General features: G+C 35.1%; 1 protein-coding gene across 1 annotated transcript; it reads right to left on the bottom strand.

Annotated features, from left to right (window-relative positions):
- Window positions 1–13,411: 13,411 nt before the first annotated feature.
- LOC107760315 (putative glycosyltransferase At5g25310) lies at window positions 13,412–18,248 on the bottom strand. Its single transcript, XM_075230485.1, has 5 exons — window positions 18,066–18,248; window positions 16,717–17,288; window positions 16,488–16,618; window positions 15,628–15,976; window positions 13,412–15,304 (listed from the first exon to the last, which is right to left on the bottom strand). The coding sequence occupies exons 2-5, from the start codon at window positions 17,134–17,136 to the stop codon at window positions 14,627–14,629; spliced, it is 1,578 nt and encodes a 525-aa protein (XP_075086586.1). The 5' UTR covers window positions 17,137–17,288; window positions 18,066–18,248; the 3' UTR covers window positions 13,412–14,626.
- Window positions 18,249–23,129: the final 4,881 nt, after the last annotated feature.

Genomic DNA, 23,129 nt, shown 5'->3' with positions numbered 1-23,129 from the left:
TTAAAATTAACTGTACAATGAAATGAAAAGACTCCAAGGGACTGCGACAACCAAGCAGCTCTACCTTGAGTCCTTACGATCCCTCTTTAACTCTTCTCAAATTTGATGTCTCCAATACCTGGCTCTACACAAAAATGTGCATAAGTGTAGTATGAGTACACCATGGTCGTTACCCAGTAAGTATCAAGACTAACCTCAATGGAGTAGAGACGAGGTACAGTCAAGACACTCACTAGTCTAATAACCTGTGCAATATAATATATAAAATAATAGGAAACAAATAATAATAAGGGTAGGATAAAACAACCAGTGATATGTACAACAGACAACAAGAATACCATTTATATCACTCAACAATTAATAAACACAATTACACCCAATTAAATCAAGTCCTTCAAATAAATGTCTTTCACATATAATTCTTCCAGATAACTCTCTTTCAAATATAATTTTCTCAAATAATAATAATAATTTTATTTTTCAAATATAATTCTTTCAATAAATCTTTTCAAATATAATTTCCTCAAATAAATATCTTACAAATACAATTCTTTATTTATTTTTTTAATATAATTCTTTCAATAAATCTTTTCAAATATAATTTCTTCAAATAAATATCTTTCAAATACAATTCTTTCATGATAAAAACCTTTCAAATATAAACTTTTCAAATAATTAGCCTTCAAACATAGTTCTTTCAAGATAAATACTTTTCAAGTATAACCCCTTTCAAATAAATATCCTTCAAACATAGTTCTTTCAAGATAAATACTTTTCAAATATAAACTTTTCAAGTAATATCCTTCGAGTATAAGTCACCCTGTGACACCTAAGCATGGAAGATTAGCAGCTCCGAACACAGATATAACCACAGGGGAGTCCACCGAAATACCGTCCCGTAGTCCCGAATTAATTATGCAGTATGAGGGGGATCTCCCGGAATACGTCCGTAGTCCCAAAATAAATATGCAAGACAGGGGGATCTCCCGGAATACGTCTGTAGTCCCAATTTAAATATGCAGTGCTGGGGGATCTCCCGGAATACGTTTGTAGTCCCAATTTAAATATGCAGTGCTGGGAGATCTCCAGGAATACGTCCGTAGTCCCAATTTAAATATGCAGCGCAAACAACAGAGATAACAACTATAACACGACAAAAATCGCGTACATCACCACAACAAGCACAAAAGCAACAACGACAGAGATGCAAAGTACGGCGAACAAATCAACTCAAAAACTTAAATCACAAGAACGGTAGAACTCATTCACAAGGAATAACTACAGTAAAGAAAGCTAGGCACAAGGAGAACAACTTAATAAGGGAAAACAAAACAAAATGTAGCAACGATTCCACAATATTCAAATCAACAATAAGAAGCCAACACGAGTCAAATAATTTTAAATAATGGCAAGTCAACTAGGATATAGGTTATCTAAACTCCTTTTGAGGTTGAGAAATTACGAGGAATATTCAACAATTCAAGTAAGTATTTAGGCACGACATTTAGTTGATTAAACATATACCAACAATTACCCAATTTATCACACAATATGCTCAGGACTTTAACGCGATAAACTTTACACATATAAGCCAAGTACGTACTCGTCACCTCACCTAAATGGTTTTCAATTAGATAAATTGCACATAAGACTAAATGCCTAAGGGGTAATTCCTCCACTCGAGGTTAAGCAAGACACTTACCTCTTTGAAGTTATGCCAATATTCCAAAATCGTCTTCTTGCTTGAATTGACCTCCGGGCCGTTCAAATCTATCCAAATTTATTATATAACTTCATTAAAATTCATCGAAAATAATTTCAGATAATAATACATCGACTTAAAATTTTATTCCAAAATTTCAACAAAAGTCAACGCGGGGCCCGCCCCTCGGAACCCGACAAAATTTTCATGAAATCCGAACACCCATTCCGATAGGAGTTCAACCATACCAATTTTATCAAATTCCAATAACAATTCGACCTCCAAATCTTAATTTTTCATTTTCAAATCCCTAAGTTCAAAGCCCGATTTACACCTAAAAAATATGTAATCTAATCGGATTATTCAATGATAATTCAATATTATGGAGTAGAAATGATCACAAGGGACTTACCTCAAGTTTTTCCGTAAAAACATTGCTCAAAAATCACCCAACCCGAGCTTGAAATGCCCAAAAATGGCAAAAGCTTAGAACCCCTCTGTTTTTGTATTGCCCAGGGTTTTTCGCATCCGCGGTGATTTCTTCGCACCTGCGGTAAATTTTTCGCATCCACGGCAAATTTTTCGCACCCGCGGCAAATTTTTCGCACCCGCGGTGCCTGGCCAGCCCATGAATTTTCCGCTTTTGCGACTCATTTCTCGCATCCGCGAGCTCGCACCTGCGGTCCTTTTTCGTGCAGGTGCGATCACACCAGCAGCCCAGCTGCTTCAGTTCCTCCTCCAAATCTAAATTCAATCTGTTAAGCATCTGAAACTCACCCGAGGCCCTCGGGACCCCGTCCGAACATACCAACAAGTTCCATAACATAATACGGACCTACTCAAGGCCTCAAATCATATCAAACAATATCAAAATGTCGAATCGCACCTCAAATCAAAATCTATGAACTTTGAACTTTCAAATTCTATATCTTGTGCCGAAACATATCAAATCAATCCGGAATGACATCAAATTTTGCACACAAGTCATAAATGACATAACTAAGCTATTCAAATTTTAAGAATAATATTTTGACCCCGATATCAAAAAGTCAATCCCCCGGTCAAACTTCCCAAAAATTCAACTTTCGGTATTTCAAGCTTAATTCCACTACAGACCTCCAAATAATTTTTTCCGACATGCTCCTAAGTTCAAAATCACCATACGGAGCTATTGACATCATCAAAATTTTATTTTGGAGTCATTTTCTCAAAAGTCAACTCTTCGGTCAACTCTTTCCATTTAAGCTTCAAATTAAGGATTGTTCGTTTAATTAAATTCTAAATTTTTAGTAAATCAAACTCGACCACACCCGTAGATCATAATACATATTGCGAAGTTGCTCTAGACCTTAAGTCATTGAACATGGCATAAATTCGTAAAACGACAAGTCGGGTCGTTACAATAAAGGGGGGTCTGATTATTTATAAGGGGGATTGAGATTCGTAGAATATAAAGCAATATAATGCCTTTTCTTCTAGTTTTAATTTTTAGTCACTTTGCTCTTGTATCAGTTACTCTCCATTCAGTTTGAGGATGACCAAACTTGAGGGTCTAGACTAATTAATTCATTTGGTTTGCATTTATTTCTTTTATAGTTAATTTCGATATTCATTTATATATTTTCTCGATTTGTACCAAGTTATACTACGTATCCTTAGAACCGCGTATAAATTCAATTGTTATCCATTTTTCGGGTAAACAACAACAAAACACAACGTGTCACAAAATAAGAAAAAAGAAATTAAAATCTTAATTGTCATGAAATCACAGCTAAGAAAAATATGTGATTATTTTTTGCTATTATGAAAAGTAAGATAAACTAATAGTAACTAGACAAAATACCAATTAACTAAAACAAAGAAAAATATTTTAATTTGTAGTTTTCAATTGTAAGTTAAAATAAGGCAAAAAGGTTAAAAATAGTCAAAATAATAATATTAGAACTAAAATAATAATATTAGAACTAAAAGAAACATCTAAGAACCAAAAAGAAATCAAATTTCAGGAATATTCAAAAGTTACATGTCTACAACTAGCAATATATATATATATATATATGCAAAACAAACTAGCAAAAATAAATAAATTTAAAAAGACATGAAGATCTAGATGGGTCTTCTTCTTCTTTTTTTTTGTAGAATCACCAAAGGAGATTTGGTATCTCCTCTAATCTGTATATTAGATGATGTAATTTATGAAACGTCAGCATAATATGACGTGTATATAATTGAAAAGTCAGCATAACTGAAATGATTGCATTTCTTTTAAACTGAAAAGGGGTCAAACGAAAAGTTGACGTTGAAAGTTTGGATGCAATTGGCTAGCTATCACTTTATATAGATTTCAACCATATACATTTCAGGGTCTTTATGTATTCCACTTTATATAGCTACACCACTTTACACGTACTTTTCTTTTGCTTTTTCTATTTTAGTGCACGTGAAAACTATAGTAATAAAAAAGGAAAAACCACATGCCGAAATGATTGACAACTGATGATAAAATTCTTTCAAACATGTGAAGATGATTAATTAATTAATTCTTTTAATTCTATCTTTTCAGGATTTCAATTCATTAATGGCTCCAATTAATAACAATGTAATAATGCAAGAATTTATAATTTTAAAAATATAATAAATTTAATATTAAAATAATAAAGGCTAAACCTGTAACCTCTAAACATTATTCACCCAAAACCCCCAGCAAAAACCTAGCGATCATTATTTACCCAAAAGCATCAAGTAATCAATCATTATAGGAAGAGTAGCACCCATATATACCCAGAACCCCAGAAAAAACCTAGCTCTTACAATTTCAAAGCATTCACCCATATATTCCCAAAGCTAACCCAACAAAGTGCTCTTGTTATTTGGATGAAACTAATGAAATCAGAAGTTGAATTAAGTCAAATTAAGGAGTTTATATAGATAGCATAGGAACTTTATTGAATCCTGAAATGCATTTGCTGACATACCCAAACTCGGATCATTTATGTCCATGAAGTTGACAGGGATTTACGCCCACTGAGCATACATGGGAAGCATATGCACGTAATCCTCAATTTGAAGTTGACTGGAGTGCTTTCCATCACTACTAAAAATCACCTGTTTATCAAGCAGCAGTATCGACGGACTTTTCCAAGTCGGTATTCCGAGGGACTTTTCATCGGACTCCCTCAGTATATTTGAATATTTTAATTTTTAATTTTTTAAATTGATTTCCGACGGATATCTCTAGATAAATAACCGCAATTTGACAGGTTAAAAGTCAAATAGTTGTACCGATGGATTCCGTCGGTAAATTACCGACGGACTCTCTCGCTAATTATAGTATAATTATTTTTGAATTACTTTTTTATAGTACCGATGGACTCTCCCAGTATAACTATTAAAATAAATAAAAAAGAAAATATAGCACACTGACAGATTCAATCGGTATTGCATTTATAATTATTTTGAATTTTATTTTTACAATATCAATTAACTCCGTCAGTATTGAGACATCCGTCACCGTGCAAAGTGAGGACCTTGAGGAGATGCGGCGAACGATTCAACAACTTTCTAGGAACTATGCGGATGAACGAGAAAAAAGAAAGCATGAAGAGAAGATTAGGATCGCACTTAGGAATGACATCGAGTCCCTCAAGGCTCAAGTGCACCACTTAATCGGCCTGCCCCGCTCACCGCCAAAAAGTCACATTTATGAAGAGGATGAAAGTAATGGAAACAATCTAAATGATGAAGAAAACGAGGGGGAATCCGAAGATGAGGAGTGATTTTATGTTTGGTTGAATTGTTGTTTAGTTGGATGTTGACTTTGAATATTACATTTTGAAGTTTGGTCAGATAGTTTTGATGTTTGATGGGATAATTTGGATGTCTGGTATTTGGATAGTTTATAAAGTTTTATTGTTGTTAATTTATGTTTTATTGTGGTTGCATTTCTGTTTCTATTGTAATATTATGGCCGGTAGGTGGCGCAGCAAAAAATAAGCACTGCCTGCCAAAAATATGCCAGATTTATCGAGGGACTTACCGACAGAGTCCGTCAAAAAAAATATTTATTCGTCAATCCAGAATTCATACTTACCGAGGGGGTCCGTAGGTATACTTAAAACAATGTTTCAAATTTTGTTGAACATATCGACGGATATCCATCGGAATATGAATTTATTCATATTTTTAATTTTTAAATTACTAAATTAAAATTTTAAATATACCGATGGTATCCGTCGGTAATATTAAATTATTATTTTTAATTTACCGACGGATATCCGTTAGTATTGATATTATATTAATATCAATACCGACGAATATCCGTCGGTAAGTAAAATTATTTGACCAAATAGTGTCAGAAAGGTACCGATGACTTTCCGATGGGGTCCGTCGGTAATTACCGAAGGATTCTGTCGGTCGCTTTTACCGAGAAAAGATTTACCTACGTATCACTTACCGACGGAGTTCTTTCGGAAAAGCCTTGTTACCGAGGGACGTTCCTCGGTAATTTGTGTCGGTAAATAGGTGAATTTTTGTAGTTCGAGCATGTGCTTTTCCCTTAATCCTTAATTTGAATTGATTAAAAAAACTATTTTTCAATTTTATGTGTCTTACACACATAAAATTAGTTAAGTGATATGTATGTATATTTTATTATTAACTATTAAAGTTTAATTACTTAATTTGATATAAATATCGGTGCGAATAAGTTTTACCCCACTTACACTGTACATCTCACATCCTCTTGTACCATGTGCTGGTGAATAAGTTACATGAGTTCAAATATATTTAAAAACAAAATTAAAACGGACTAAAAAGATAAAGTTAAATAAACTGAAACAGATGGAATAACTTTTTTTGCCCATAGCCGTAGGTAGGGGTGTCAATGGTTCGTTTCGGTCGGTTATTTAATAAAATTTACATCATACCAAATTTTCGGTTATTTCATTTTGTATAATCAAAACTAGAGTTTTCGAAACCGTCCCAATCATCTCAATTTCTTGTCACGACCCAATTTTTTCTCCGTTGGGTATCGTGATGGAATATAGTCTTAGGGACTAGGTAAGCCTAATATTCTCTGAACAATAACAATAAATAAATAACATCTAACAATTTGAAATGGAAATCCTTATAAAATTTATAATTTTTCAAAATCGGTATTACAAGTCATAAGCTTTACAGAGTATTTGCTAGAAAACTTCTATATATAACTGTCCAGAAATTAGAATAAACAGTGCAAAACGAAATCTTAAAGGCGACTCTGAAGCCTGCGAACGCATCAGCAGGACCTTGAGTCTCCACAACAACGACCCGCACAACTACTATCGAACAAATACCTGGATCTGCACAAAAATGTTCAGAAGTGTAGAATGAACACACCACAGCGGCGCCCAGTAAGTATCAAGACTAACCTCGATGGAGTAGTGACGAGGAACAGTAAAGACACCCACTGGTCTAATAACTGAACAAGTATAAGTATAGGAACAACAGAAATATGATATTTACATAAAGACTATGCAATATGGCTCACAATACAGTAATAGCAATAAGAAAGGAAACAACAAGTATCAGCGGAATACCATAAAAACAAATGACACAAAAGAGTAAATAGAACACAACCTAAATCCGGAATCATAAATACAGTAAGGACAAGTAATAACTCAGCAACTACAACCGCTTTTACATCAGGTTTTAGTCATCAAACTCCACGAGGTACCGAACCTCAAACAAATCATAACTAATGACACAACTCACGCGTCTTAATACATGAACCTTTACACTTGCATCATGTGCCCTAATTACACTTCATAACCGCACTGATGACTCATATGCCAATAGAGTCATTCTCACATAGAAGGCAAGTAAACAAGGGTGAGCATCTATGATCAACAATATCAAGAAAACCTCTTATCCGATAAGAGTACTTAACTACGTGTATGCTTGTGCAAGTGTCCTAGCATAGTCCATACTAGGAAATAAGCATAAGAAAAAAGAACGGACAGTACGTAGAATATTTTCTCACAACTTTCACAAGATAAAGCTCACACAGATAAGTGTACCACTACACAAATATCAACAACAAGAATGCCCCCAGGCCATCACAAATCAATTCCTGACATAGCCCACCTTGTCTCGCCACGTGTGCAATATTAAAATAAATGCCCGCCTTGTCTCTCCACACGTGCATAATAATATTCCCACCTTATCTCGCCACATGTGCAACCCATATATATATATATATATATATATATATATATATAGAGTAAAGAAAATGCCCGCCTTCTCTCGCCACACGTGCATAATATCAATAATAACAATAGCATGGCAGAAACCTCGTGCAACCCCATATCAAAGAGATGTCAACAAAGGGCACTCCCGAGATACCGTCTCGTAGTCCCAAAAGTAAATGCTCAACAGGGGATCTCCCGAGGTACCGCCTCGTAGTCCCTAAAGTAAATATGCAAGACAGGAGGATCTCCTGAGGCACCACTTCGTAGTCCCAAAGTAAATGTGCAAGACATGGGGGATCTCCCAAGGTACCGCCTCGTAGTCCCAAAGTAAATATGCAAGATAGGAGGATCTCTCGAGGTTGCGCCTCGTAGTCCCAAAGTAAATATGCAAAAACAACAAATACAACAGCAACAATAACACTAATACAAGGGTACGACAAATAAAGCAACTCAAAAATTTCAGAACTCAAAGGAACGGAGGAATTAATTCACGAGGAGTGGCCACAATAGAGAATGCTTGTCATAATAAGAACAACTCAACAAAAAAGGAAATATTAGGTAACAATGGTCCACAATGTACAGTTCGACAACGAGGGAGCTAACACAAGGCGAATAATTCCAAATAAGGACAAGTCAACTAAAATATAGGATATCTAACTTCTTTAAAGGTTGGCAATTAAGAAAGAGATACAGCAAATTTAATTAGGGATAAGCAGTAGAAAGATAATCATAGCCTCAATTAAGGATGAACAATTACAAAAGAGATAATTATAACTCTAAATAAAGATAAGCAGTTAGGGAAAAGATAACATGGCAATAGAAGAGATAACAAATTTCAGTTAAGGCACATATGAGTCAAATAAGCATCAAGCGCGGATCATGAAGTAATTAATTTTAATTAAAGAAGGTAGAGGTGAAACTAGAAATTAAGAGACGTATTCATAACATAACAACTGTATAATCAGTGAATACAAGGACCTACGAACCCTAAAAGGCCAACTTTCCACCAATAAATCTGAGCACGTACTCGTCACCTCGCGTACACGGACTACAATTAGCATAGAAGACTCAAATCCTAAGGGGTAGTTCCCCCACATGAAGTTAAGCAAGATACTTACCTCAAAGAAGACAGACTGATACTCTAAAATAAACTCTTCGGGTGAAATGACCTCCGGGCGGCTCAAATCTAATCAAAATAACTTCAAAGCACAAATAAAACTCATAAGAGACTATTCCGGATCACAAAGCCTCAATCTTTATCAAAAATCTAAAAATCAGTCCAAAAGTCGACCCCTGGGCCCGCACCTCGGAACCCGATAAATTTCACAAAATCCAAACACCCATTCCGATATGAGTTCAACCATACTAAAATTATCAAATTCCGATACCATTTCTTCCCTCAAATCATGATTTTGCATTTGAAGGTTTTCTTCAAAAACCACCATTTTCCTCAACTCAAAATACAAATTAAATGATAAAAATAAAGATAAAATCATGGAATATATAAGATTCTAGGTGAGGAACACTTACCCAATCGATTTGCTTGAAAGACCCCCAAAGAATCGCTCAAAACCGAGCTCTAGAACTCCAAAAATGTTTAAAATGGCTAACCCTCGGAATAGAGAACTTATATTCTGCCCAGGTGTTTATGCATCGCAAACGCAGAAGAGAAATCGCATTCGCGAAGAAGAAAAATGAAAGCTGCCCAATTGTGCTTCACGAACACGACAATATGTTCGCGCACGCGAAGAGAAAAAATCTGATAGCCCAATGACTGCTCTTCGCGAACGCGTGAAGTAGTACGCGAACACGAAGAGTGGAATGGCATAGCTACGCGAACGCGAAGAGGAAAATGATCAGCAGCGCCCAGGGCCTGGTTTGCACTTCGCGAGAGCGAGATAGGGAATGCGAACGCGAAGAAGGGGGTGGCAGACTTTCATGAACTCGAGAGGGTGACTGTGAACGCGAAGAGAAAATATTTCACCCTCCAAAATAACACTACGCGAATGCGAAGGCAAGGACGCGAACGCGATGATGGAAACCAGATGACAGATAACAACAGTTCAAAATAGGAGGAAATGACTCGTAGCCCATCCGAAACTCACCCGAGGCCCTCAGGACCCAGTCTAAACATACCAACAATTTTCATAACCTAACACAGACTCTCTTGGGGTCTCAAATCACATCAAACAACGCCGAAAATATAAATCGCACCACGAATCGAACTTATGAACTTTCAAAACTTTCAACTTCTAAAACTCGCGCCGAAACCTATCCAACCAACCCGGAATGACGTCAAATTTTGCAGGCAAGTCCTAAATAACATGACGGAACTGATCCAACTCTCGGAATCGCATTCCGACCCAGATATCAAAAATTTCACTTCCGATCAAAAATCTTTAAAAATTCAACTTTCGCCATTTCAACCCTAAATGAGCTACAGACCTCCAAAACACAATCCTGACACGCCCCTAAGTCGAAAATTACCCAACGGAGCTAACGGAATCGACGAAACTCCATTCTGGATTCGTCTCCACATAGTTCCGACTATGGTCAAAATCCTAAGGCTTAAACTTCCGTTTTAGGGACTAAGTGTACCAAATCACTCCGAATCATCCGGTAACTAAATTCAACCATGCACGCAAGTCTATACATATAATACGAAGCTACTTGGGGCCTTATGCCGCTGAACGAGACTTAAAGTTTTAAAATAACCGGACGGGTCGTTACATTTCTCTTTGGTATCAGTAAGGTTCGGTTAATTTTTCGGTACTTTTTTAAATACGTCATGCAAGAGTCGCCAGTCAAAATTAGAATGCAATAAATGTGTACTTGCATGGGACTTTGGCAGAACTCTCTAGACATTTTATTATTTTAAAAGTGATGATCAAAGAAAAATAAAAGATGTTCAGAATAGAGATTTATCCTTCTATTTTATGGTGGCATAAAATAAATTAAGCAAAGACAAGAGAAATAGAAATCATACGCACGGAAAATACTAATCAAGTTGGGACTCAAGAATAGAGCCCAGTAGAAGATTAGTATCAACAAGAGAAATCTAAATCATACGAGAGGAAAGATATCCAATACCCTCTGACTTGCTATTAAATATCGCTGGAATACCTAGTGGCTTGTTGTTCTAGATGTTGGACCTAATTTAGTTTCGATATGAAATAGTATAATAGGTTTGGAAGTTGGGACTTCGGATATTAATTATTTGGTCACTTGTAGCCATTTCCATAATTCCAATATCCAAGAAAAAAACTTAATGCTTTGTTAGTTTTAAACTTAGTATAAAAAATATATATTTTTATATACAAATCTATTCGGTACGGTTCGATATTTTTTCGATTTATTTTTATAAAATAATAAACCTATTCTATTATTTGATACAATTATAATTTAATCAGTTTTTAAAGATCCATTGACACCCCTAGCCATAGGTTACACTACGGATGTGGGATAAGTAAAAATTGCTGACAAAGTAAATAAAAGGTAAAATGTTACAGTCAATAAGCCAAATTCATCGCGTTCATAATTAATGAGGGGGACAAATTGTAAATGAATGAGATTGGAAGAATTATATCGTGATTTTTATTAAATAACAACAAACTAACAGATCAAGAGAAGTAAATAAACAAATGTAGAGATTTGTTATTAATAATACTCCCACTGAATGTAATATCCTTGATAAAATATACTGAGAAACACTTGGTGAAAAAAAATAGTGAAGAAAAAGAGCACAACCTTTTTTTTTTTTGGCTTAAAACTTTAGCTGCTCAGGATGAAGAACAACATTTAAACTTCTCAGGTAACTCAGTTCTTCTTATTATACATTAATCTTAATCATGCACATTCTCAACTAACTTCATAAATGTCTATCATCTTATGTTAATATATAGCCTAGATTAGTCGGGCTGTGTCAAACTGAACACTTTAATTTCCTCACTTCGTGGAACAATATTGTGATAATTTGAAAAACAAATGGACAAATACTAGTAGAAATGACACCAGGTAGCGACTTCTCTATTTAAAATATATCAAATTATTTAGAGTTTAGCCAGTTTTGGTAAACTTTCGACTGAACCTATTGTTGCTTCTTTTTCTTCTTCTTCAAACTTGTGGAAATGACACCAGGTAGACACTTTAAGTATATTGTTTAAAATTTATTCACATTTTAAAAGATATTTTAAAAATTAGCCAATTCGCTCAAACTTTAAGACACAACGTCCTGAAGTTTAAATATTGTGTTCTAAAGTTCGAAAAATATGTCTAGAAATTCGAATTATGTCCTGAATTTTGAATTAGCAGTTCAAAAATTCAGGACACTTAGTCTTGAATTTCAAATTAGTAGTTCAGAAATTCAGGATACTTAGTTCTGAATACAAATTAGCAGATTAAAATTTTAGGATATTGAGTTCTGAATTTTAATTAGCAGCTCAAAAATTTAGGAATTAGTCCTTAAGTTTGCACGAATTGACTAATCTTTAAATATATTATAAATTATGGATATAATTTAAATATCAGACTTAAAAGTGGCTACTGGTGCACTTCGCCCTTCAAACTGTTGGGTATGAAATTGGGCTTGTCCCCTTGAAAGTTGATATTTGAAAACCCAAATTCCAAATTCAAACCTTCGGGGTCTGAAGTTGGCCTCTTGCCAAAACCTAACTTAAGATCTTAGGTATGAATTTGAACTTCATTCAACTAAAGTTTAGGCTTTGGTAGAGCCGAACTTCAGACCCATGATTTCAACTTTAGGCCACATGTTTGAAGTTGATTCTAAGGCGGCTATACTTCAAAAAGTTTACAAATTTTGGCTATTCTTTAAATATGGGGTTCTAAAAATGGCTATTTCTACTACAGTAGCTAAAAAACCTCCAGAATTACAGCAGAATTTTGCATAGGATATATAATAAATCATTTTTCTATCACCACCCAATCCAAGAAAACAAATTTTTTAACAATAGAATAGACAATATTTCCTATGATTGTTCAAGAAAACTAGTGGAATAAAAACAAGAAACAAAAGGATGAATGATCCTGCTAATAGATTTTACTAATACATAGGCCTAACAATCCTAGGAAAAATGACACTGTATAGCCGCCGTAAAAATAATAGTCGAAAACAATGTATAAAATGTGTATATTTTTTGTATATATATATATTTTGTATGTTATATACAAAAATTATACAAGTTTTATATACTTTTTCGGCTACCAGATGTAAATAGTTTCTGGCACGAACTAAAAGTGATAATACTCCAACATCTAGACATCCCAGGAAGTGAAGAAAGCGATCGATGTGTCTAGAGAAAGGCTGAAAGATAGCAATCACCTTGATCTTCATGTCTTAAGAATATTCTCGGGTTCGAGCAGTGAGAATGGGGAATCTGTTGTTCGGAAGCACTATAACCCCCCTCCCCCCATATTCTGTATGAATCTGGATTAGTCAAGCCAGCCAGTTTCTGATACCAAAAAAGCAAAAAAGAAAAATGCTCATTTTTTTTATTCACTGATAATACACTCTTCATATTCCAGTGTAGAAGATTAAATATCTTCCCCTGTGGAATACATATATCTTCAATGTTATCTTAGATACATTTCAAACTGTACGAGTACACAATATTATGTTAATACAAACATCAACTGGAATCTTGAACTCGCCACTTTATTTCTGAGAAGAATATTCAGCAACATAAATCTGCTATCGGATATTACATGATATGTCACAACAACCTCATCTGAGAGCAATACTCTTCTGAAAATTGAACTCAATCTTTTATGCATCATCCCAGATGCATATATATTAACACACAAAATGAACTCCTGAAGAGAAATTGTTATGATCTATATTAGTTAGAACTTAGAAGTCACACGGAGAAAGTTAGCCTGTACTTGAGCAGTAACTGTCAAAGTTCAGCTCACTCTCATTCGCACTCATCTACTCCAAACTATCAGCTCAGGAGTATCGTCGAATGTGGGAAATTATCCATTATCTTGATCTTTCTTCTTTCTTCAATTTCTTCTTCTTCCTCTACTTCTCTTCTTTTCTCCCTTTCTTTCTCCTCCATTCTCTCTACCTTGTTCTTCTTTCTCTCCCTTTCTTTCTTTCTGTCGAGATACACGTCACCATGCCAACATCAGCATAGCTTAGTTCCATTTCCTTGCCGTTCATTTCCCTGGATTCACTGTAATTGTACCTCCATTTGAATATCAATGGAATATTCCTTCTTGTCTTGCATTGTTCTGCAAAGAGAGATCATTAACATCTGGACAAAAGTTTCAACCGCCTTTCTTTTCTTCAACTAAAACCTGCCCGGTTTGTGACTTGGGACGTGAACTACCATTATCTGAGTTAGTATTTTGCAAGCAACTCCTTTTTGTCAAAGTACAAAAATGGTTTCTGTCATCAGGTTTGCCACATTGAGTCGTGGAACGGAGGTTCTTCCTCTGTCTAAATTCCTTTATAAAATAGGAGCCTTTCCTAGGCTGCTAGTTCTGTTTTTCTAAGTAGCAGAAGCATTCAGCACCTGATATCATTTCAAGTGCACAAATCAAGGGAACTGAACCAGCTGCAACTCTTGAAAAGTTTTGCATATCAACATCCGAATTGATGAGCTCTTAAGGTCATAAACCGAAATCCAATACACCGTCAAGTTGGAACAACTAGAACTCAAGGGAATTGGGATATCTATTACACTTGAAGCTGGTTGAGCCTGCTAAACCAAATTGAATGCAAAATCATATGGAACAGATCATACCTAGTCGGTGTTGAGTTCCAAAGAAAATGCTTCTGCAACATCTTGACATTATTTTGCATGGCCTGGTAACGTCTCAGAGGTATACTCAATAAAATCTCCTTCAGCCTAGGAATATCTTCCTCAGCAACAACTACAGAAAAAGCCCTCCACTCAAGAACTTCGTCAAATGGAAGGGCAAAATTATCAGCAATGATAACTGGAACACACTCATAATATATAGCCTCGACAATCCTCGGGCTGTTAACTTCGTAACCCATCGGACAAAGGCAGAACTTGCTTGATTTCATGTGTTCGGAATAAGACATAACTCTTGAGACTCTATGGGGTAAAGGCCCGTAAATTTTTATGGATTCATCTTTGTGCCTCCAATACTTAAGAAGTTTGGGACGGACCGGACCGTGCATATTTCCAGCGAAAAAGGCAAGAATCGGGCGTTGTGACACTCTTTTTCCACCAAGGTTTCTAAGCGGCCTCCTGGGATTCCTTATGATGGTTTCCGGAAGGGAAACATCCTTCCCATTATAAAATATACCTTCAGATATATCTGCGTTGCAGAGAGCTTTTATAGTGTTTCTACTTAGCTCCTCATGATCCTTTAGCGTGTAAGGTCCCTGTAAGAATATTTTAAAACATAGGGTGGTTAGAAGACATAAAATACTCGTTAATCTAAAACATAAAAGTTCCAACACTTTAAGAAAAATCATGTTGAACTTTGACTCTATGAGTTCTATCCTAAGCTCTTTTGTTCTATTGTATGTCAGTCATATTGTTTAATCAACTTGTTCCATATTTTAAAAATTTTAAATTTCTAGCTTCTTTTATTAAACTAAATCCAACTCCCCAGCCTTAGAAAGCAAATTTAAAAGCTTAGGTCCAAAGATGAATGCTCATGAAAGAACTGTAGCGCAGAGACGATATTGATATGCATACATACCCAATCATGGCAAGCAACAAGGAAGTGATTTGACCCACGTGTCCGGTTCCAGAAAGGATACTTCGCAGCTAGCATGTTCACGTAATCCCGCAGGAATACCGATAATGGCTTAAGGTTATGTGAGTTAGGCACGTATAGTACCCTTTGTAACTGACGTGCACTATATGGAAGATAGAATAGGTGAGCTTTTTCTGGGTCCCGTGTCACAAAATGGTGACTTTCTTCCATCAGCTTCAAGAACCATCCCTCGGATGAATAAATTCCTCTAAGATAAGGTTGATGAAAAATAGGCCTTTTCCCTTCTTTGTAAATGTAAACTTTGAGTATAAGCTCCATCAACTCATAACTCCTGGAATGTCAACCTAATTGCGTTTAAAGAAAAAAACTAATTTTGAAAACGTAGAAACAGATTACAAAGATAAGCTTAATAGAGAAAGCTTCAACAGCCAATGGTTGCCAGTCAATGTACAGAAAGCACAATCTGAAGTCATACTAACATTTACAACTGTATCTCACAAGACTTGGCCCAAGCAGTTATATAATAGTGGGTAGAGAGACTTTTGAATTGCTAATATATACGATATGTTCATTTAACTACTCTAACCAATATTCTAGCTTCTGCTATGACCTACAGGTTGAAATTCATGAAAACTTCAATTTCTTGGTTTCCGTATAAGATTGTTAAGCTTATTGACAGTGGGGATTGTTAATTACTCAATTTTAGAATCACAAACAGAAATATGTCATATCTGAGTACATATTCCAGCAAACAAAAACAAAACACAATCACTCAGTAACATCATATCGAAGGATATCATCATAACCAAGAAAACAAGCTATCTAAAACTATAATCAAATACCTCTTAAAGGCAGATACATTCCTGAACAGAGGAGTATGCAAGCCTTGATCATCTCTAACTAGTGGGGCATTATCAATCTCTCTTTTGGCATATGCAAGTGCCTCATCCGGAGTCAACGATGCTATGTATCTCTGGAATATCAATTACAGTATAAAGATCAAGATATAAGAAGGATAAACTAATTTACCAGTAATATTTCTAAGGAATATAACACAAAAAAAATTTTTACCGGCAGGTTATTGGACACATTTCTAACAGGTGAAGGAGGGGGAGTAGATTTTTCTCCTGCACTCACATGCTTCCTTAGTTTCCTCTGTCTTGAAACTTGCTCTCGTTTTTCCAGAACTCGCATTCTTTGACTTAATCCATAAGTAGAGTTGAGTGAAACAAATAGGGGGGCATGCTGACTAATATTGAACCGGTTATCTGGACTCGCCGGAAGTTCCCTTAATTTCTTTTCATGATTTGAATTTCGGTAAGATGAAACTTCCAATGATGGAAAGAGACCCCATTCAGTCAGAGGATGAGGAAGTGTAGAAATTTGAACCACAAGCCTAAGCAGTGTCAGAATAGCACCAATGAAGAAGAGCTTCTTCCAGTCAATTCTGAACAACAGAACAACCCGTATTGGCCGCAACAGTTTCCTCATCTTCTTCAGCAGACAAAAACTCCTGCCTCTACAAAAAATCCGATCTTGTTGCTAAAATAAGAGCTACATTTGCAGATCCATTTTCAGTCCCTTAAGCAGCCTAAAACAGCCATCCAATACCTCCAACATGTCCAACGCTCAAACAAGGAGATCTGTGAAAGAAATTGTTAAGTTGAAACAAAAAATGCGGGATACTATACGATATAGAAGGTGAAATATAACATATTTTCAACTATGGGCAAAGACAATAATCTAGTGAACCAATCATTCACAAGGCAGAAATAAAAACTAATTTTCAAAGATGTACTCTTTCCATTCCAAGAAAGAATAACCCATTTCTAAATTTGAAAATAATTTGACCTGAATTTCCTGTTTTATACTTAATTACAAGTTTTTATATCCACATAAATGTTATGACACATTTAAAACCAAAAAATATCAAAAATCTTTATTTCTTTCTTAAAGGAGTGAGTAATTAAGTAAATAAGAGTGTCCTATTATAACTGTTTTTAGATGAGGTGCTCACACGGGTCAATACCACAACAACAACAATCTAGCGGAATCCCACAAGTGTGTTTTGGGTAGCGTACTGTGTACACAGGCCTTATCCCACCTGGAAAAGAGAGCATATTTTTGATATACCCTCGGCTCACGGTTCAATACATATAATCAAATAAAAGGATTAAAATATAAAAGCCAAGAGTCCATACGCACACCTCTAGCTTCTTAAGTTTGAAATTTCTACCAGATTAATGTTACGAAGCTTGTTAAAATCCATTGGAATCTTGTAAAAATATAGTCTATTAGAGGTAAAAAGGAAAAGAAGTAAAAGCCCCAGGAATTCAATTCTGAATAATAATTGAAATTTTCAATTAAAGGGTAAATAATAAAAACTCAATATATACAGAGTAATGTTAATATATACTTACCTTTTGATTTACGATCATAAACGGCAGCAGACCAAACAACGCTAATTTTCGAAAGAAGGAAATTGAGGTTTTGGATAGAAGGAATTGTGATGTGAAAAAAGAAAGAAACAGAAGGAAAGAGAAGCGAAAAGGAAAGGTGAAATGCGAAGGGAAAAGAAAAATAATGGACACAGTATGCGACATAATGGGTGACTGTTTCCATATTTATATGTTATTTTTAGTGGTTAGCGCCAGTTGTCCGCTTGGACTTTCCTTTTATAAATAAACATGAAATAAAGGGCAGGTGCACCGACTACATTGAGCACCCGCTATGGGCCCGGGAATAAGTCCGGCCACAATGGTGTATTATACGTAGTCTTATTATGCATTTTTGGAATAGGTTATTTTTAATGTTCGTACCCGTGACCTTCTGGTCACATGACAGTAATTTACCAGTTACGTCAAGGCTCCTCTCCGTTATAAACATAAAATATTCCTTCGTTATTTTTATTATACGAAAAAAAGGCGTACATTTTTGTATGTAATTTACCCTTATTATTTAGTATTACTAATACTACTTAATCTGTATCTATCTATACTATATTAAAAGCTCGAAGGCCCTTAGCGAAATGTCGTTCGCATTTTTTATCCTTCAAAATTAAAATTTACACTAGACAAAATAGTCATTCAATTATTTTTCTAATATTTAGGAATATTCATTTAATTAATTCCCTACTATTTAGGAATAGTCATTTAATTAACTTCCTAATATCTAGGACTTTAAAATTAACTAAAATTTGACTTATTAGTAAATTTCTCCCTATTTTAATTATGTAGAGTAATCCCACCAAAACTTTTTTGTCTTATAAACGTGTGTAGTTAACATTATGACTTAAGGTAGTAGTCACTTTTTTTATTTTGACATTTTACTTAAACGAGTAATTAATTAAGTTGACCTTATACCATTCAAACAATTTGTTTGTAAAATTTTCCCCTTTATTCAACGTATATAGACATTAGGAATGAGCATTTGATAAGGATTTAAATGTTAGTTTAATATTTATTTATCTTCTTTATTAATTATTTTATATTTTTAGATACAAATTTTGTTCGCGATATTTAATTATTTATTTAATATTAAAAAATTTTAAATCAACTAAAGTTTTAGTTATTAAATAACTCTTTATTTGAATTAGATAAAAAATTCTAATATTTTAAATTTTGAATCAATTAAGATTTTACTTTAAATAAATTATTTACTTTTTTGAAGTTTGTACCATAATTATAATACATTCCATGTTAAATGTTTTAGTATTTAGGATTTTAAAATTAATTAAAATTTTATTTTTTAAAATTTTTATATAATATTTAAAGCTACACTCAATAACTTTTGACTTGCAAACATCGTCTATAAATGTATAGAATTTACTCAATAATTGTAAAATAACATATAATCAATAAATATTTTTCTATTGGCGTATGCAAACTTGAAATAATAAGGATAAAATAATAGAAGATGAAATATACTCTAAATGAGTTATTGTTAATTATTTTTCTTTTTCTTTTTACAAATATTCTAACAAATGACAACTCCGTATATTTTTATATTTTAGTTTATTATTGTAAATTATTGACTCAATAATAGTCAATTTAAAACTTAAATTTTCACTTATTAAATTTTATAAGAATTACAGGCCAACTCATCATGATAAAAGTAATTATTTTACTTGTTTGTTCGATATTAAGGCATAAAAATAACAAAAAATTTCATAAGATATTCTTACAAAACTTAAGTACTTTCATTGGGTTGGATTTTGGATCAACATATATACTTTTAGAAAGTTATATATTTTATTTTTATTAGAACTCAAAGATACTGTTTAATATAATACTTATATGAGTTTTTGAAAATTATTTACTTATTGATGTGGGAAACACGCGCAACTCGCGTATCCTAAGACTAGTTATTTACAAAAGTTTAAGAGTGTGCCTAGTCAAATATTAATTAGGAAATTATAATAAATTATTATTTTATTAATTACTTCTTAAAGAAATAATAGTAAGGAAGAGTATTTGAAAGAAGAAAAAGAAGTAGGGGAACACTTTTGTTTTGGAAACAAAAATTAGTTTGTTTCTTAATGAATAATTAGTGGTGCTTGGAGAAGGATACAACTTTTCGAAATATGATTTCGAAAAATTGTATGAGCATTTTGCACAGATAAAACTCGAAAATAAAGTAATATATTTAATTAAGTTTTGTGTCACATATTTTCTTACATTATACTTAATAGTTAAAATATAAATCAAATTACATATAAAAAATTAAAATTGTCTAAAAGATTACACGCCATTAATAATTACCAATTAAAAACTTCACTAAGTGTAATCCAAGTGAATTCAAGTTGCATTTTGTGTATGGCTGCAGAAGAATCTCATCACCATCTTTTTGGTGAGTGTAGCTTCTCCAAAGCAGTATGGATGAGATTGCTAAAATGGTTACAACTATTGAATGATCCAACCAATTCTTGGCAACAATTGTTTACATGGCTGCTTATCCAATCCAAAGGAAAGTCACTGAAGGCAAGGATACTTAAGATGATGTATGTTGAATACAGTTATATGATCTGGAAAGAGAGGAACTATCACGACCCAAAAATCCCTCCGAACCACGTTGTGACGGCACCTAGTCTCTACGACTAAGTAAGCCTAATAATTCACAGAAAAATACCAACAGCGGAAAAAACAAAGTTTGACTTCTAACTGCAATAGATACTGAATAAGCAAAATGATGCTGCTCGGCATGTACAATAACCAAACTCTACTTACACATCTTTTCCCAAAACCCTAAATGTCATGAGTCACAAGATATAGAAGTAAATAACATCTCTATACTCCGAAGTCTAGTAAAAACAAATACAGAAGAAGTGCTTGACACGAGGAAGAATAGAAGGGGACTCCGAGGTCTGCGGACGCGGCAGATATACCTTGAAGTCTCCAACAGCTGCCTCGAATTCACGGATACTGCGGCTGATAACGAGCACTTGAATCTGCACACAAAATATGTGCAGAATATTAGCATGAGTACACCACAATTGGTACCTAGTAAGTGCCGAGCCTAACCTCAGTCGAGTAGTGACGAGGTCAGGTCAAGCCCACTGGTATATAATAATAAAGAAAACAAGAGAATAAGCAGTATAATAAGAGACTAAAGTTCAACAAAGGAAAACACAATGAAATAACATAACAGTACACGGAATTAAGCAACAAGGGATCTCCCGACATACTGTCTCGTAGTCCCAAAAGTAAATATGCAGGGAGAACTCCCGAAGTACCGCCTCGTAGTCTCAAAAGTAAATGTGCAGGAGATCTCCCGGGATACCGTCCCGTAGTCCCAAAAATAAATATACAGGGGGTATCTCCCGGGATACCGCCCCGTAGTACCAAAGTAAATACACAACGTAATCAATTACAGACGATAGAACAACAAGAGAATCTATAGTCTAGACTAAGTACAAGTCGGGAAAAGAAACAAGAATTCAATATGCATGCTGCAAAGAGTTCAATTAAGCAATTAAGGCACGTAGACATATTATTTTAGGCTAACAGAGTAATACGCATGCTAGTATGTTCAATTAGGGTAAAAACAGGAAATTACTCGGTAAAAATTAGGTTTTTCAATAAATAGCCCGTGTACGCACTCGTCACCTCGCGTACACGATGCTCACATAGTAAAATCAGTACGAAATCCTAAGGGGATTTCTCCCACACAAGGTTAGGCAAGCTACTTACCTCGGACCAAGTTCAATCAATCGATAGAAATGCTCTTCCCACGAATATCCGATTCCGAATGGCCTGAATCTAGACAAAACCAATTACATACCATAAATATGGCTATAAGAAACTAATCTAGTCAATGAAATCTAAGCTAAAGCGAGAAATTAGGAAATCGTCCCAAAAAGCCTCCCGAGCCCACGTTCCGAAATCAGGTAAAAGTCACAAAATACGAACACCCATTCACTCACGAGTCTAACCATACAAGAATAACTCGAATCCTACCTCAAATCGCCTTCCAAAACTCGAAATTATAGCCTATGAAGTTTCTACCATTTCCCCCCAAATTTCCAACTCAAATTCCTAATTAGAAGATAAAAATAACGATAGATTCATGAAATATAGTTAAATCCGAGTTAGAACCACTTACCCCAACAATATCCTTGAAGAAATCTCAAACAATCGCCTCACACCGAACTCTCAAACTCTCACAATCGAAATGGGAAATCAACCCTCGAAATGCTAATTTCTGCCCAGTAAACTCGCTTCTGCGAGCCTTCAACCGCACCTGCGGGAATTCTATCGCAGGTGCAAAAATCACTTATGAGGGCTGGGTCCGCATCTGCGACAAGGGGGCCGCACCTGCGTGTGCGCACCTATGGACCCATGTCCGCTTCTGCGGTCTTCTTCTGCTCCTGCAGGCCACTGAGCGCTTCCGCGGGCATCGCAGATGCGGTACCTTCTTCGCACCTGCGATCCTAGGCAACTCCTTTCCTTTTCGCTTCTGCGCTTGCCTCTCCGCACTTGCGATCCCGCACCTGCTGTCTCCCTACCGCATGTGCGAAAACACCAGAACTCGGGTGGCTTCAACAATTGCATAAGTCCAAACATACCAACTAGTCCTAAAATACCATACAAACTTATTCGAGCCCTCGAATCACACCGAACAACGCTAAAAACACAATTCACCCTCCGATTCAAACTTAAAGAACTTGAAACTTCCAAATTCGACAACCAATGCCGAAATCTATCAAACCACGTCCGATTGACCCCAAATTTTGTACACAAGTCATAATCAACCTTACGGACCTACTCCAACTTCCGGAATTGGAATCCGACCCCGATATCAAAAACTCCATTACCGGTCAAAATCTCCAAAACTTCGACTATCGCCATTTCAAGCCTAAATGAGCTACAGACCTCCAAAACACAATATGGACACACCCCTAAGTCCAAAATTACCCAACAGAGTTAACAGAACCGACAGAACTCCATTCCGGAGTCGTCCTCATACAGTTCCGACTACGGCTAAAA

The sequence above is a fragment of the Nicotiana tabacum genome, chromosome 15, assembly GCF_000715075.1.
Source record: "Nicotiana tabacum cultivar K326 chromosome 15, ASM71507v2, whole genome shotgun sequence".
Lineage (NCBI taxonomy): Eukaryota > Viridiplantae > Streptophyta > Magnoliopsida > Solanales > Solanaceae > Nicotiana > Nicotiana tabacum.
The sequence above is the reverse complement of the archived record's forward strand: the minus strand, read 5'-3'. Positions and strand labels throughout refer to the sequence as shown.